General features: G+C 42.3%; 1 protein-coding gene across 1 annotated transcript; it reads right to left on the bottom strand.

Moving 5' to 3' along the window:
• Nucleotides 1–10,554: 10,554 nt before the first annotated feature.
• LOC132053848 (premnaspirodiene oxygenase-like) lies at nt 10,555–11,559 on the bottom strand. Its single transcript, XM_059445943.1, has one exon. The coding sequence runs from the start codon at nt 11,506–11,508 to the stop codon at nt 10,555–10,557; it is 954 nt and encodes a 317-aa protein (XP_059301926.1). The 5' UTR covers nt 11,509–11,559.
• Between the last annotated feature and the right edge of the window lie 2,052 nt (nt 11,560–13,611).

Below are 13,611 nucleotides of genomic sequence, written 5' to 3'. Positions count from 1 at the left end.
GAGTTCATATAAGCTTCATAAACATGTACACATATCCACATATACAAGCATTCATGACAACAAAAGAATAATGTACAGAATATACATCGAGGGCACACAACAACTGCTACCCACATACAAGTATCTACGAGCCTCTAACTGAAACTCTGAGGTCATGACGATGGGACAGGACCCCATCATATCCAAATATGTACACAAAATAATATATCAAAGACGGCACCTCCGGTCTATGGAAGTGCTCTGGTGCAATCTGGTCCGACTCCTAGGAGGCTGGGTCGTCTCCCTGTCTACCTGTAGGCATGAGCACAGCATCCAAAAGGAAAGGATGTCAGTACGAACAATGTACTGAGTATGTAAGGCATATATCGTAAAGTAACAGAAGAACAGGAAGGCAAGGCAAAGATGAAGAGATAGCTGGTAACCGCTTGCCTCTTAAGGCGGAGCCATGCATGCATACGCGTAACATATCATATCATGTATTGCTGCGGAACGTGCAGCCCGATCCATATATTGCCGTGGAACGTACGGCCCGATCCATTATCCATATAGCCCGCGTCCGGGATGATATCATAATAGGCCAGCTGATCAGGTGGCTGTGCATCTATAGCATATATATAATATACGTAGCATGCATGAGAGCCCAAATAAAAGTGCGCCCTCTCGGAGTGACATAAGGTCGTAAACCTCCGAGTGCATTATGCCATCATCATCATCATTAGATCGTGTCTGGGTGATCCATGACGTAACCTACGGCCATATGTAATATAGCTCAGACGTAAGTCGAAGCCATATGCTTTATAGCACTGGGCCATATGTAATATAACTCACTTAGACACGAGCAGTGGCCATATGCTTTATAGCCCACTCAGTTGCGTCAGGAAGTCATTTAGAATGTTAAGCTTGAAAATCTTTCAGATTGGATCCATTGTAAGATTCTTTAGAAACTATAAGCTTTTGGCATTTCTGGGAGTAAAAATATAGAGAATAACATATACAAAATCAACATACAGGGGTCATGCCTTTGAAAGAAGAAGGGGATAGGCTCACATACCTTTGTATCTCCTTAACGACGTGGACTAAAAGCTCTCCTTCCGACTTACAATTCTACATATAAGAGGGTTCGTACGAAGGTTAGATTGTTGAGGGCATACTTACGTTTAAACTAAAGCGACTAAAGCTAATGAAAATTGGGCAGGATTTCGTTTGTTTCGACAACTTTTCCTCATATAACCAAACAGCTCCCAAACAACACAACAACATCCATAATATCATAATACGCAATTTCCCCTCAAGTTAAACATTATTCCATCTCTAAACTCATTTCCGGAATCCTCCATAACCATTACTAGAATACAACTTCATACTTATTTGTAATTCGAGTTCTTTAACTACTCAACACCCTTACTATCATAAAATAATTGTAATAATCACCTTGATTACGTAAAGATGATCTTTGGATAAAAATACTCCACTTGAGAAGAACTCCACTTGACTACCAAGGAAATTTTCAACCTCTATCAATCTTTCGGAAGCATTTACACCCTTAATTCTACTAACTTTTGGTGTTTGATCCTTTAATGTCCCTACTTGGATGTGTATTAGTGTGATATGGAGAAAATTCTAGAGGTTTGGAGAGTGTTTGAAACGTGGGAAATGAGAAAAAGAAGGGAAAACCGTGCCTTTATAAAAATAGAATTTGGACCCGACCCGGAATATACGGTACAATATACGGTCCGTATATTGGACCGTATGTTCCTTCCAGAATCTCCAAAAATTTCACCCTTCACTGGAAGGGTTCTACGGCCAGATATACGGGCCGTATAAAATATACGGTCCGTACATTGGACAGTATAGTTCCCAGTTTTCCGATTTCGTTCTCGTCGATTCGTTTGATCTCGAATCCTTATGGAACCTTCTTGGTACTTGTGCAACACCTCCTTAACGATCTAATGGACATTATAACTCGTCCTTAATCCTTGCTAAACATTCCTTAGCTCGACGCCCATGAAATCCTTCCCAAACATAACTTATACTTCACTTTCACGACGAGCCTAGTTTCGCCAAGTCCGATAACCTAAGAATTTTATCGTATATACATTAAGGTTGCCAATCACCCTCTTGTAGTCGTGAAGGTATCGTGTCCACCTTGACCGACGTTAGTCCATTCACGACACAACATCACGAAATTACCGAGGTGTAACATTCTCCCCCCCCCCCCTCCCCAAGAACATTCGTCCTCGAATGTTAACTTCTCGGGAATCCTGCTAAAATTTCGCCAGAGTTTCCCCTGTAATTTGGCACTACCATCCTGTCACAGCAACCCAGAACAACATCGCCACATAGGGCTACAATGCCAGCAATAAGAAATATGGCCACACACGGCTCAGAAGCAATAAAGTAGAACATTTCATACCTGGGGGCATTGATGTTTCACCTTGGGTCTCCGTTGGGGGTGGAAATAGATACGGATACTTGATCTTCATAGCTTCTTCTACTTCCCAAGTCATCTCCTCTCTGTTATCGTTCCTCCATAATACTTTGACTGAAGCGACCTCTTTATTTCTAAGCTTCCGCACTTGTCTATCTAGTATAGCAACAGGAACTTCTTCATAGGTCAGTCTTTCAGTGACTTGAACGTCACTTACGGGTACTATTTTGGTCGGATCTCCAATACACTTGCGAAGCATCGATACGTGGAAGACTGGATGGACTGAGTTCAGCTCTGGGGGTAAGTCCAACTCATACGCTACTTGGCCCACTCTACGTACAATCTTGTAGGGCCCAATGTATCGAGGACTAAGCTTACCTTTCTTACCAAACCTCATTATTCCCTTCATTGGCGATACTTTCAAAAATACCCAATCTTCGACATGAAATTCCAAATTTCTACGACGATTGTCGGCATAAGATTTTTGGCGGCTCTGAGCTGTCGCCAACCGGTCTTGGATAAGCTTAACTTTCTCAACCGCTTGTTGGATCAACTCTGGACCGATTAGTTGTGCCTCTCCCACTTCAAACCATCCAATAGGGGACCTACACTTCCTCCCATATAGGGCCTCATAAGGAGCCATTTGAATGCTGGTATGATAACTGTTGTTATAGGCAAATTCAATAAGTGACAAATGATCCTCCCAATTTCTGCCAAAGTCCAACGCACAAGCTCGTAACATGTCTTCTAAGGTCTGAATAGTGCGTTCGGCTGCCGTCGGTCCGGATGAAATGCCGTGCTAAATTTCACTTGAGTACCCAGTCCTTCTTGAAAGGATCTCCAGAATTTAGCTGTAAATTGTGCTCCTCTGTCGGTAATAATAGATATAGGAATGCCATGAAGCCGCACTATCTCCTTGAGGTACAGTCTAGCATAGTCCTCGGCTGAGTATGTAGATCTAACCGGGAGAAAATGTGCTGATTTTGTGAGCCTATCAACAATCACCCAAATGGAGTCATACTTATGTCGAGAACGAGGTAATCCAACAACAAAATCCATGTTGATCGCCTCCCATTTCCAGGTTGGGATTTCCATTTCCTGCAGAAGCCCTGCTGGTTTCTGGTGCTCAATTTTCACCTGTTGACAGTTTGGACATTGAGCCACAAACTCGACTATATCTCTCTTCATTCCTTCCCACCAATATATTGATTTAAGATCATGGTACATTTTTGTCGCTCCTGGATGGACGGAATAACGGGAGTAATGGGCTTCTTCCAGAATCCGACGACGAAGTCCCATAATATCCGGAACACATAACCTATTCTGGTACCTGAGGACCCCATCTGCGGAGACTTCAAATGGTGACTTTTCTTTTGGGAATTGCACACCTTTATAATACTTCAATTTGGGATCCTCGTATTGACGCTCTTTTATTTCTGCATCTAAGGATGAAACAACTGGGTTAAGCACATTAACTCCGGTATCGCCCGATTCCATTAAACGAATTCCCAAGCTAGCCAGCTGGTGGAGTTCACGAGCTAATTCCTTCTTTTCTGGTGGAACATCACTTCGGCTACCCATGGATTTACGGCTGAGAGCATCAGCTACAACATTTGCTTTACCCGGATGGTATAGAATATTTACATCATAATCCTTTAACAGCTCTAACCATCGCCTTTGACGCAGATTCAATTCCTTTTGCTTAAAAATATATTGGAGACTTTTGTGATCTGTGTAGATGTCCACATGAACGCCATACAAATAGTGCCTCCATATTTTTAGGGCGTGAATGACCGCAGCCAACTCAAGGTCATGGGTCGGATAATTCTTCTCATGTTTCCGTAGTTGCCTGGAAGCATAGGCAATGACCTTGCCGTGCTGCATTAATACACAACCTAACCCGACACCCGAGGCATCACAATACACCACATAACCTTCCGATCCTTCTGGAAGTGTTAGGACTGGGGCTGAGGTCAACCTGTCTTTCAGCTCTTGAAAACTCCGCTCACAAGCATCTGTCCACTGAAATTTGGCAGCTTTCTGTGTTAGCTTCGTCAACGGTGCCGAAATAGAGGAGAATCCTTCCACAAATCTCCTGTAATACCCGGCTAGACCCAGGAAGCTACGGACTTCTGTGGGCGTTGTAGGCCTTGGCCAAGTCTTCACAGCTTCAATCTTTTGGGTATCAACCCGAATACCATCGGCTGAGATGATATGGCCCAGAAAAGTCACAGAGTTCAACCAGAATTCACATTTTGAAAATTTAGCATACAATTGGCGAGCTCGGAGAATTCCAAGAACGGTACGCAAATGTTCTGCATGTTCTCCTTCAGATTTGGAGTATACCAGAATATCATCGATGAACACAATTATAAACAAATCCAAGAATGGCCTAAACACATCATTCATCAGGTTCATGAACACCGCTGGAGCGTTAGTCAACCCAAACGACATCACCCGAAATTGATAATGACCATATCTGGTCCTAAAAGCCGTCTTCGGAATATCTTCTTCTTTGACTCTCATTTGATGGTATCCTGACCTCAGATATATCTTGGAAAACCACTTAGCTCCTTGCAATTGATCGAATAAATCGTCAATTCTCGAAAGTGGATACTTCTTCTTTATTGTCACTTTGTTCAGCTGCCTATAATCGATACACATCCGCAGGGATCCATCCTTCTTCCTTACGAATAAAACAGGTGCTCCCCATGGCGATGAACTGGGCCTAATGAACCCCTTCTCGAGTAAATCTTTCAGCTGTGCTTTTAATTCCTTCAGTTCTGCAGGTGCCATTCTGTAAGGAGGGATAGATATTGGCTCAGTGTCCGGCAATACATCGATAGTGAATTCAATCTCCCGTTCTGGTGGAAGGCCTGGAAGCTCGTCTGGAAATACATCTGGAAACTCGTTCACTACCGGAACGGATTGAAGAGTCGGCGGCTTTGCTTCCGTATCATGGACTCGAACTAAATGATAAATATAGCCCTTGGCAATCATCTTCCTTGCCTTAAGATAGGAGATAAACCTGCCTCTTGGAGATGCAGTGTTACCCTTCCACTCTAGAACTGGTTCTCCGGGGAATTGGAACCGGACCACCTTGGCCCTGCAGTCTACATTTGCATAACAAGAAGCTAACCAGTCCATGCCCATAATAACGTCGAAGTCCAGCATTTCCAGTTCAATCAAATCAGCTACGGTGTGTCGACCACACACTACAACTATACAGCCCCTATAGATTTGCTTGGCTAGTACTGGGTCACCAACTGGAGTGGACACTTCAAAAGGTTTGATTGGCTCGGGTGTTATCCCGATACGACCGGCAATGTAAGGAGTAATATATGACAAGGTAGAGCCCGAATCAATTAATGCATAAACATCATAAGTTAAGAGATCGTCAATATACTGTCACCACATCGGGGGAGGTCTCCAAATCTTGCCGTCCGGTCACGACAAACACGGTTCGCCGGGGACCGCTCGAACTAGAGGCTCCTCCTCCGCTCGCCCACCGCCACGCCGCCGGAACTCGGGAAGCTCGTCCCACGGGACGTACCGACGACGATGAACCTGCTGCTGAACCCGTAGGCTGGGCCTCATCTCGGCCGCTCCTCACTGGACAATCGCGCATAATGTGGCCAACCTGACCACAGGCATAGCAAGCATCTGAGCCTCGGCGACACTGACCCGGATGTAATTTGCCGCACTGACTGCACCGTGGTACCGGCGGTCGCCTCTGGCTAGAATCGCCACGGTACTGGGAACCTGAAGCTCCTGAGCCCTGACTCGGCCCAGAATAGGTGGGACGATCAAACCTTCGGCCCGCAAATCGAGGAGGTGCACTAGAAGCGCATCGACCGAATATCCGGAATACCGCGCCCCTGGCCTCCTCTGTACTCACTGCTAGCACCCGCTGGTCTAGTCCTCTTACCGTGTCCTCTGTCCATAGCTCGCTCTCCCCTTAGCGGCTGCTGTTGTTCTTCCAGGTTCTGAGCATGCGCTTGAATGCGCGAGATATCCATTCCTTCTAGTAACGAGGCTGTCAAACAATCCTTAAATAAGTGTGGCCCCAAGCCTCTCACAAACCGGTGTACCCGGTCTCCCATATCTGCTACCATGGCCGGAGCATATCTAGCCAATGAATTGAATCGGAGACTATATTCCCGGGCACTCATATTTCCTTGCTTAAGATTCAGGAATCTATCTGCGCGAGCCCGACGAACCTCAGGGGGCAAATAATGCCGAATAAACGCATCCACGAACTCTTGCCATTTTGTGGGAGGTGCGTTTTCCAATTATTATACCATAAAACAGCTACGTCCCGGAGTCTATACGAAGCCAACTCCATGGACTCAGTATCAGAAGCATGGATAATCCTCAACGTCCTCAATATCTCATCAATAAAGCCCTGCGGGTCTTCATCTGGTTTCGACCCGAAAAATTCTGGAGGATTTAAGCTTATAAAATCACGGGCTCGGGCACTGGTCGCCCTATCACTTGAACCCACACTCTGCCGCTGAGCCTGCGCGGCAACTAATTGAGTCAGAAACTGAACAGCATCCCGTAAGTCCTGATCTGGAGCAATTGGGGGAGGAGCTGGAGCCTTCTCATGCTCCTCTGCCGCTAGAAGAATAGGAGTGGGAGCAGTATGCGAGGGAGTGGCACTCTCCGCCTCGCCATGTCCCGACTCAGCTGGAGGCTCTCGACTGGTGCCTTCCCCGGCGGCATCTAATATGGTGCGGATTTTCTTCCTTCTCGTCGGCATCGCTGAAATCATAACGCACAGTTAGAATAAGGGAAACCTTACATTATGGCTCTATCGCACGATCTATGAGAAGAAAGACGGTCATTATTCCTAGATGTCCCGCAGCCTCTCGTTTATAAGTGTGGCGCGCTTCACACCCATAAACAAGACTCTACCGGACACGGCTCGTAGACACATCCTAGGACGAACTGCTCTGATACCACTTTTGTCACGACCCGCCTAGAGGGCCGCGACGGGTACCCGGAGCTAGATACCGAGCACCATACATCATACCATTATCGTCTTAACCTGTGTTCATATAAGCTTCATAAACATGTACACATATCCACATATACAAGCATTCATGACAGCAAAAGAATAATGTACGAAATATACATCGAGGGCACATGACAACTGCTACCCACATACAAGTATCTACGAGCCTCTAACTGAAACTCTGAGGTCATGACGATGGGACAGGACCCCATCATATCCAAATATGTACACAAAAGAATATATCAAAGACGGCACCTCCGGTCTATGGAAGTGCTCTGGTGCAAGCGGGTCCGACTCCTAAGAGGCTGGGTCGTCTCCCTGTCTACCTGTGGGCATGAGCACAGCATCCAAAAGAAAAGGATGTCAGCACGAACAACGTACTGAGTATGTAAGGCATATATCATAAAGTAACAGAAGAACAGGAAGACAAACAAAGATGAAGAGATAGCTGGTAACTGCTTGCCTCTTAAGGCGGAGCCATGCATGCATACGCGTAACATATCATATCATGTATTGCTGCGGAACGTGCAGCCCGATCCATATATTGCCGTGGAACGTACGGCCCGATCCATTATCCATATAGCCCGCGTCCGGGCATCCCGCGTCGGGATGATATCATATATATATACCGATATATATATGCATCTATAGCATATATATAATATACGTAGCATGCATGAGAGCCCAAATAAAAGTGCGCCCTCTCGGAGTGACATAAGGTCGTAAACCTCCGAGTGCATTATGCCATCATCATCATTAGATCGTGTCTGGGTGATCCATGACGTAACCTACGGCCATATGTAATATAGCTCAGACGTAAGCTGAAGCCATATGCTTTATAGCCTGGGGCCATATGTAATATAACTCACTTAGACACGAGCAGTGGCCATATGCTTTATAGCCCACTCAGTTACGTCGGAAGTCATTTAGAATGCTAAGCTTGAAAATCTTTCAAATTGGAGCCATTGTAAGATTCTTTAGGAACTATAAGCTTTTGGCATTTCTGGGAGTAAAAATATAGAGAATAACATATACAAAATCAACATATAGGGGTCATGCCTTTGAAAGAAGAAGGGGATAGCCTCACATACCTTTGTATCTCCTTAACGACGTCGACTAAAAGCTCTCCTTCCGACTTACGATTCTACATATAAGAGGGTTCGTACGAAGGTTAGATTGTTGAAGGCATAATTAAGTTTAAACTAAAGCGGACTAAAGGCTAACGAAAATTGGGCAAGATTTCGTTTGTTTCGACAACTTTTCCTCATATAACCAAACAGCTCCCAAACAACACAACAACATCCATAATATCATAATACGCAATTTCCCCTCAAGTTAAACATTATTCCATCTCTAAACTCATTTCCGGAATCCTCCATAACCATTACTAGAATACAACTTCATACTTATTTGTAATTCGAGTTCTTCAACTACTCAACACCCTTACTATCATAAAATAATTGTAATACTCACCTTGATTACGTAAAGATGATCTTTGGATAAAAATACTCCACTTGAGAAGAACTCCACTTGACTACCAAGGAGATTTTCAACCTCTATCAATCTTTCGGAAGCATTTACACCCTTGATTCTACTAACTTTTGGTGTTTGATCCTTTAATTTCCCTACTTGGATGTGTATTAGTGTGATATGGAGAGAATTCTAGAGGTTTGGAGAGTGTTTGAGACGTGGGAAATGAGAAAAAGAAGGGAAAACCGTGCCTTTATAAAAATAGAATTTGGACCCGACCCGGAATATACGGTACAATATACGGTCCGTATAATTTATACGGTCCGTATATTGGACCGTATGTTCCTTCCAGAATCTCCAGAAATTTCACCCTTCACTGGAAGAGTTCTACGGCCAAACATACGGGCCGTATAAAATATACGGTCCGTACATTGGACCGTATAGTTCCCAGTTTTTCCGATTTCGTTCTCGTCGCTTCGTTTGATCTCGAATCCTTATGGAACCTTCTTGGTACTTGTGCAACACCTCCTTAACGATCTAATGGACATTATAACTCGTCCTTAAATCCTTGCTAAACATTCCTTAGCTCGACGCCCATGAAATCCTTCCCAAACATAACTTATACTTCACTTTCACGACGAGCCTAGTTTCGCCAAGTCCGATAACCTAAGAATCTTATCGTATATACATTAAGGTTGCCAATCACCCTCTTGTAGTCGTGAAGGTCTCGTGTCCACCTTGACCGACGTTAGTCCATTCACGATACAACGTCACGAAATTACCGAGGTGTAGCAAGAAAGATGTCCTGAATCAACAAATAAATAAATTAAAATCAATATATAGATTCCTATATTTAATAAGGTAAAAGATAAAAGAAAAGGAGTACTAAAATGCTTAAGGAGAAACCTTTAAAGGGGTGTGGAGCTATAAACTCCCAACTTTGAGATTGCACTGTGACATCGATTTACTAGATACAAATAAATATTGTCCTTCCATTTTTTATGATCTTGCAGGAATAAACCAATTAACCAGGACAATTTCGATGAATATTAATTGATGGGGAAAAGGTAAACACCTTACAGCAATTACTCAAACACTCTGGAAGTTGAAACAGACTCGTTAGAGGTCGTTCGAATGCTTAGCTATAACAATGAATTTAATGTTTTCTCTGATTGCAGGCACTTCTTCCTCCAGCGGAGTAGAACAAGGATCACCCACTTCTACAGGGAACAAAACTTATTGGCAGATAAACTCGCAGACTATGGACGGAATCTAACAGATGAAACTCATCTGCTTCTTTTTGATGGACCCTTAGCTTATGTAGCAGCCTACTACCACCGTGATATGGAAGGGCGAGTTTCTGGGCACTCTTTTGTCAACTCGACACCAACTGGTGCAGCTACAACACCTTACCTAACTCGAAGTTTTTGTAATCTTCCGGACTGTAGCCTAAATATTTCTTGTAGACTTTGTAATAGCGAACTAAGTAGCAGTAATATGAAGCACTCCCCATCTAGTTCTAACGTAAATATTGTAATGGGAGATGCACCAGTTTGTATGTAAGTAAGTTTGTTTAAATATAAGTCCTTTCAACACCACCAAAAAAAAAAAAAAAAAAAAAAAAAAAAAAAAAAGATACTTAATTATTAATGGATTTTACATGAGATGAGAGCAAACTTACTAGAATCACAGCTTTAATGTGGTCATTCGTGATTGGAAACTGAAGTTCTGCGTTCTCCTTAACCCTTAGGAAAACATCAACCAAATCTTCGTCTCCAAACTCACCATTTCCCCTTTTACCAGCTGCTTTATTTTCAATATGCTCGTTGACGATTTCCTCCATAACTTCATCAACCTTTTCATGGGCATTCATCAATCTAGATTTGGAGCCACTCATTTTGTGAAGTAACTTCCAAGAAGGGAACAGATCTGCCACATCAAATCCTCCAATTAATAACAGTACTTCCTTCACTAATGTTATAAATTCGTCTCGATCTTTGAACATTTTTCCGAAGGCTGCTCTACAAGTGACAGAGTTGGTAAACCGAAAGATTTTTTCTATCATGTTGATTGCGGAACCCCTCGTGGAACGAATTGATGAAATGAGACTTGAAAGCTCATCTTGTCGAATTGCACCAAAGGACTTGACCATCTTCGTACTAAGAAGTTCTACAATACAAATTTTACACATTTGTCGCCAGTAGTCACCATATTGGTGAAATATAATGTCCTTAGTATTGTAAAATATGATTTTTGTGGATGTAAGTGGTGGCCTAGTAGCAAAGGCGAGATCATGAGTTCTTAGAATTTCTTTTGCAATAGTAGGTGATGATATGACCACCGTTGGAATTTCCCCGCGTTGCAAGTACATAATAGGCCCATATTTTTGCGCTAAACTTCTAAGAGTGTGATGTGGAAGTCCTCGTCCGATCAAGTGATGCAGACTTCCAATAAAGGGAAGTCTCCATGGACCTGGAGGACGGAACCTGATTTGCTTCTTGTTTTTCCATTGTCTACTGATTAGAATAAAGAGGAAGAAGAAGAAAAGAAAAAATGAAAGTAAGTTGAAATTAAGAGTGGAGTATATCTCCATTAATGGTCATTAATTAAAGAAAAGGAAGCTTATGTGGGATATTGCTGCAAATAATGGATCTATGAGTAATGCATTATGCCTTTAACATATTCATGTCAAGCAAAGATGTTTCAGGCTCATAAATAGGACATCTAATGAATATATCTAATCACACTCTTCAGCTCTTCTACACTCACAATCACTAACATAAACTTTGCAACATTTTACAACATTCAATCGGCTTGAAAGAAACAGTATGCTGCAAGTCGAAGGTATTTTTAGAGAAATGGTTTCTAACAAATCGTTTATAATAACACCCAAACAGATTATCAATTAAATGCTTAATGAATAGTATCTCCAACGCAGCAGATTTTACTTCCAATTTTCTCCCAAAAAAAAACATAAAAGGTTCTAATGAGATTTGTACAGCATTCAAAAGTAAAGAGGATCAAATAAACAATCTTTTAACAAGTACAACTTTAACACTAAAATAAAGACTTTTAACACATAAATCTTTTTTAAGAGCAGAAACATGGCTAGAAAACTAATAATTTTCACATGTCGGTAAAAACACGCATCAAACCGCATATTAACAGCATCAAAGAGGGATATCGACACTGACCTTGTCACGACCCGACTAGGGCCATGACGGGCACCCGGGGCTAACCACCGAGCACCACTCATTCTATTACTCATCTACTTTCATTCATATTTCTTATGCTCACAATCATGGAAAACTATTTTCATTCAAAAACATCTACACTTTATATACATAAGCCCTTCGGCTATCAAAATAATACATATATGTATATACAATGAGAAACTTGTGAGACCATACTACCCACACTGCGTATCTACGAGCCTCTACTGGAGTACTAGACATATGGACGGGACAGGACCCCGTCGTGCCCAAATCATGAATATATACATATGTACCAAAAGATTAATCAATGGCACCTCCGGAAAATGGAGTGCTCTCAAATCAGCTACTAGCTTCTACGAATCTGGGTCGCCTCCCTGTCTACCTGTGGGCATGAGCACAGTGTCCAAAGGAAACGGACGTCAGTACGAACATTGTACTGAGTATGTAAGGCATCAACAATAATAATACATAATAGGAACATAAGGGATAGCATAAAATAAAGGAACTGTCCATTTCTCATAATACCTTTTTAACAATCGTCGTACGTACTTACCCCTTTATTCCTCTAAAGATACACTTGTTACATCCACATACTTACATATGCAATAATTTACAATGCAGTACAACCCCGTACCCCGCCATATCGGCTCGGTATCATCCTTAACATTTTTATACGTCGCATAAGCATAACATGACCTTAGCATAACTAATCATAACCTTATCATCATCTTGCATTCATCATAACACATACATATACACATCATAGTACCGTATTTGCTTATACACATTTAAACGTTATCCGTATTCGGCCACGTAGTGGCTCGACAGTATCCGTATTCGGCCACGTAGTGGCTCGACAGTATCACATATATGTCTTCCGTACCCGGCCATAACGAGGCTCGGTATATCTCATCATCATCACATACATCTCATAAGCTTATCATAACTTTTCGTAAAGCATGTATTTGGATTAAGGACAATCTATTAAAAATAATGTCATTTTCATGGCATGAACTTCATAACAAATACCGTATACTTACCATTATTATTCATCTCATAGGCATATCATGGCTTTATCATAATTTGCTCATCATAGTATGCTCATCATAATTCATCATAATACATGCATGGGACTCATGGACGATTATACTTTACGGGGTGACGTAGGGTTGTGAACCCCTGATTACATTATGGAGCATTCATGAACATTCCGCCTCACCTTGAAGGAATTAGCACATAAGGTGAGTGTATACAATAATCAACATCAATGAACTATGGATAGCTTCATTAGCTTTATAGGAACATCATATCATGAACTATAGCTTCTTTAGACTTAGCTTATCATCATCAATATCGTACTCATCGCATATCTCTTATCTCATATGGCTTATTCATGAACAAGGACTCATAGTTTTCTTGAAAATAGGAAATTCATAAAGAAGGAGGAAAATCATGCCATAAGATTCATGCATTAGAAAGAA

The sequence above is a fragment of the Lycium ferocissimum genome, chromosome 4 (genome assembly GCF_029784015.1).
Source record: "Lycium ferocissimum isolate CSIRO_LF1 chromosome 4, AGI_CSIRO_Lferr_CH_V1, whole genome shotgun sequence".
In the NCBI taxonomy this organism is placed as follows: domain Eukaryota; kingdom Viridiplantae; phylum Streptophyta; class Magnoliopsida; order Solanales; family Solanaceae; genus Lycium; species Lycium ferocissimum.
Note: the sequence above shows the minus strand (reverse complement) of the source record. Positions and strands in the feature narration are given on the sequence as shown.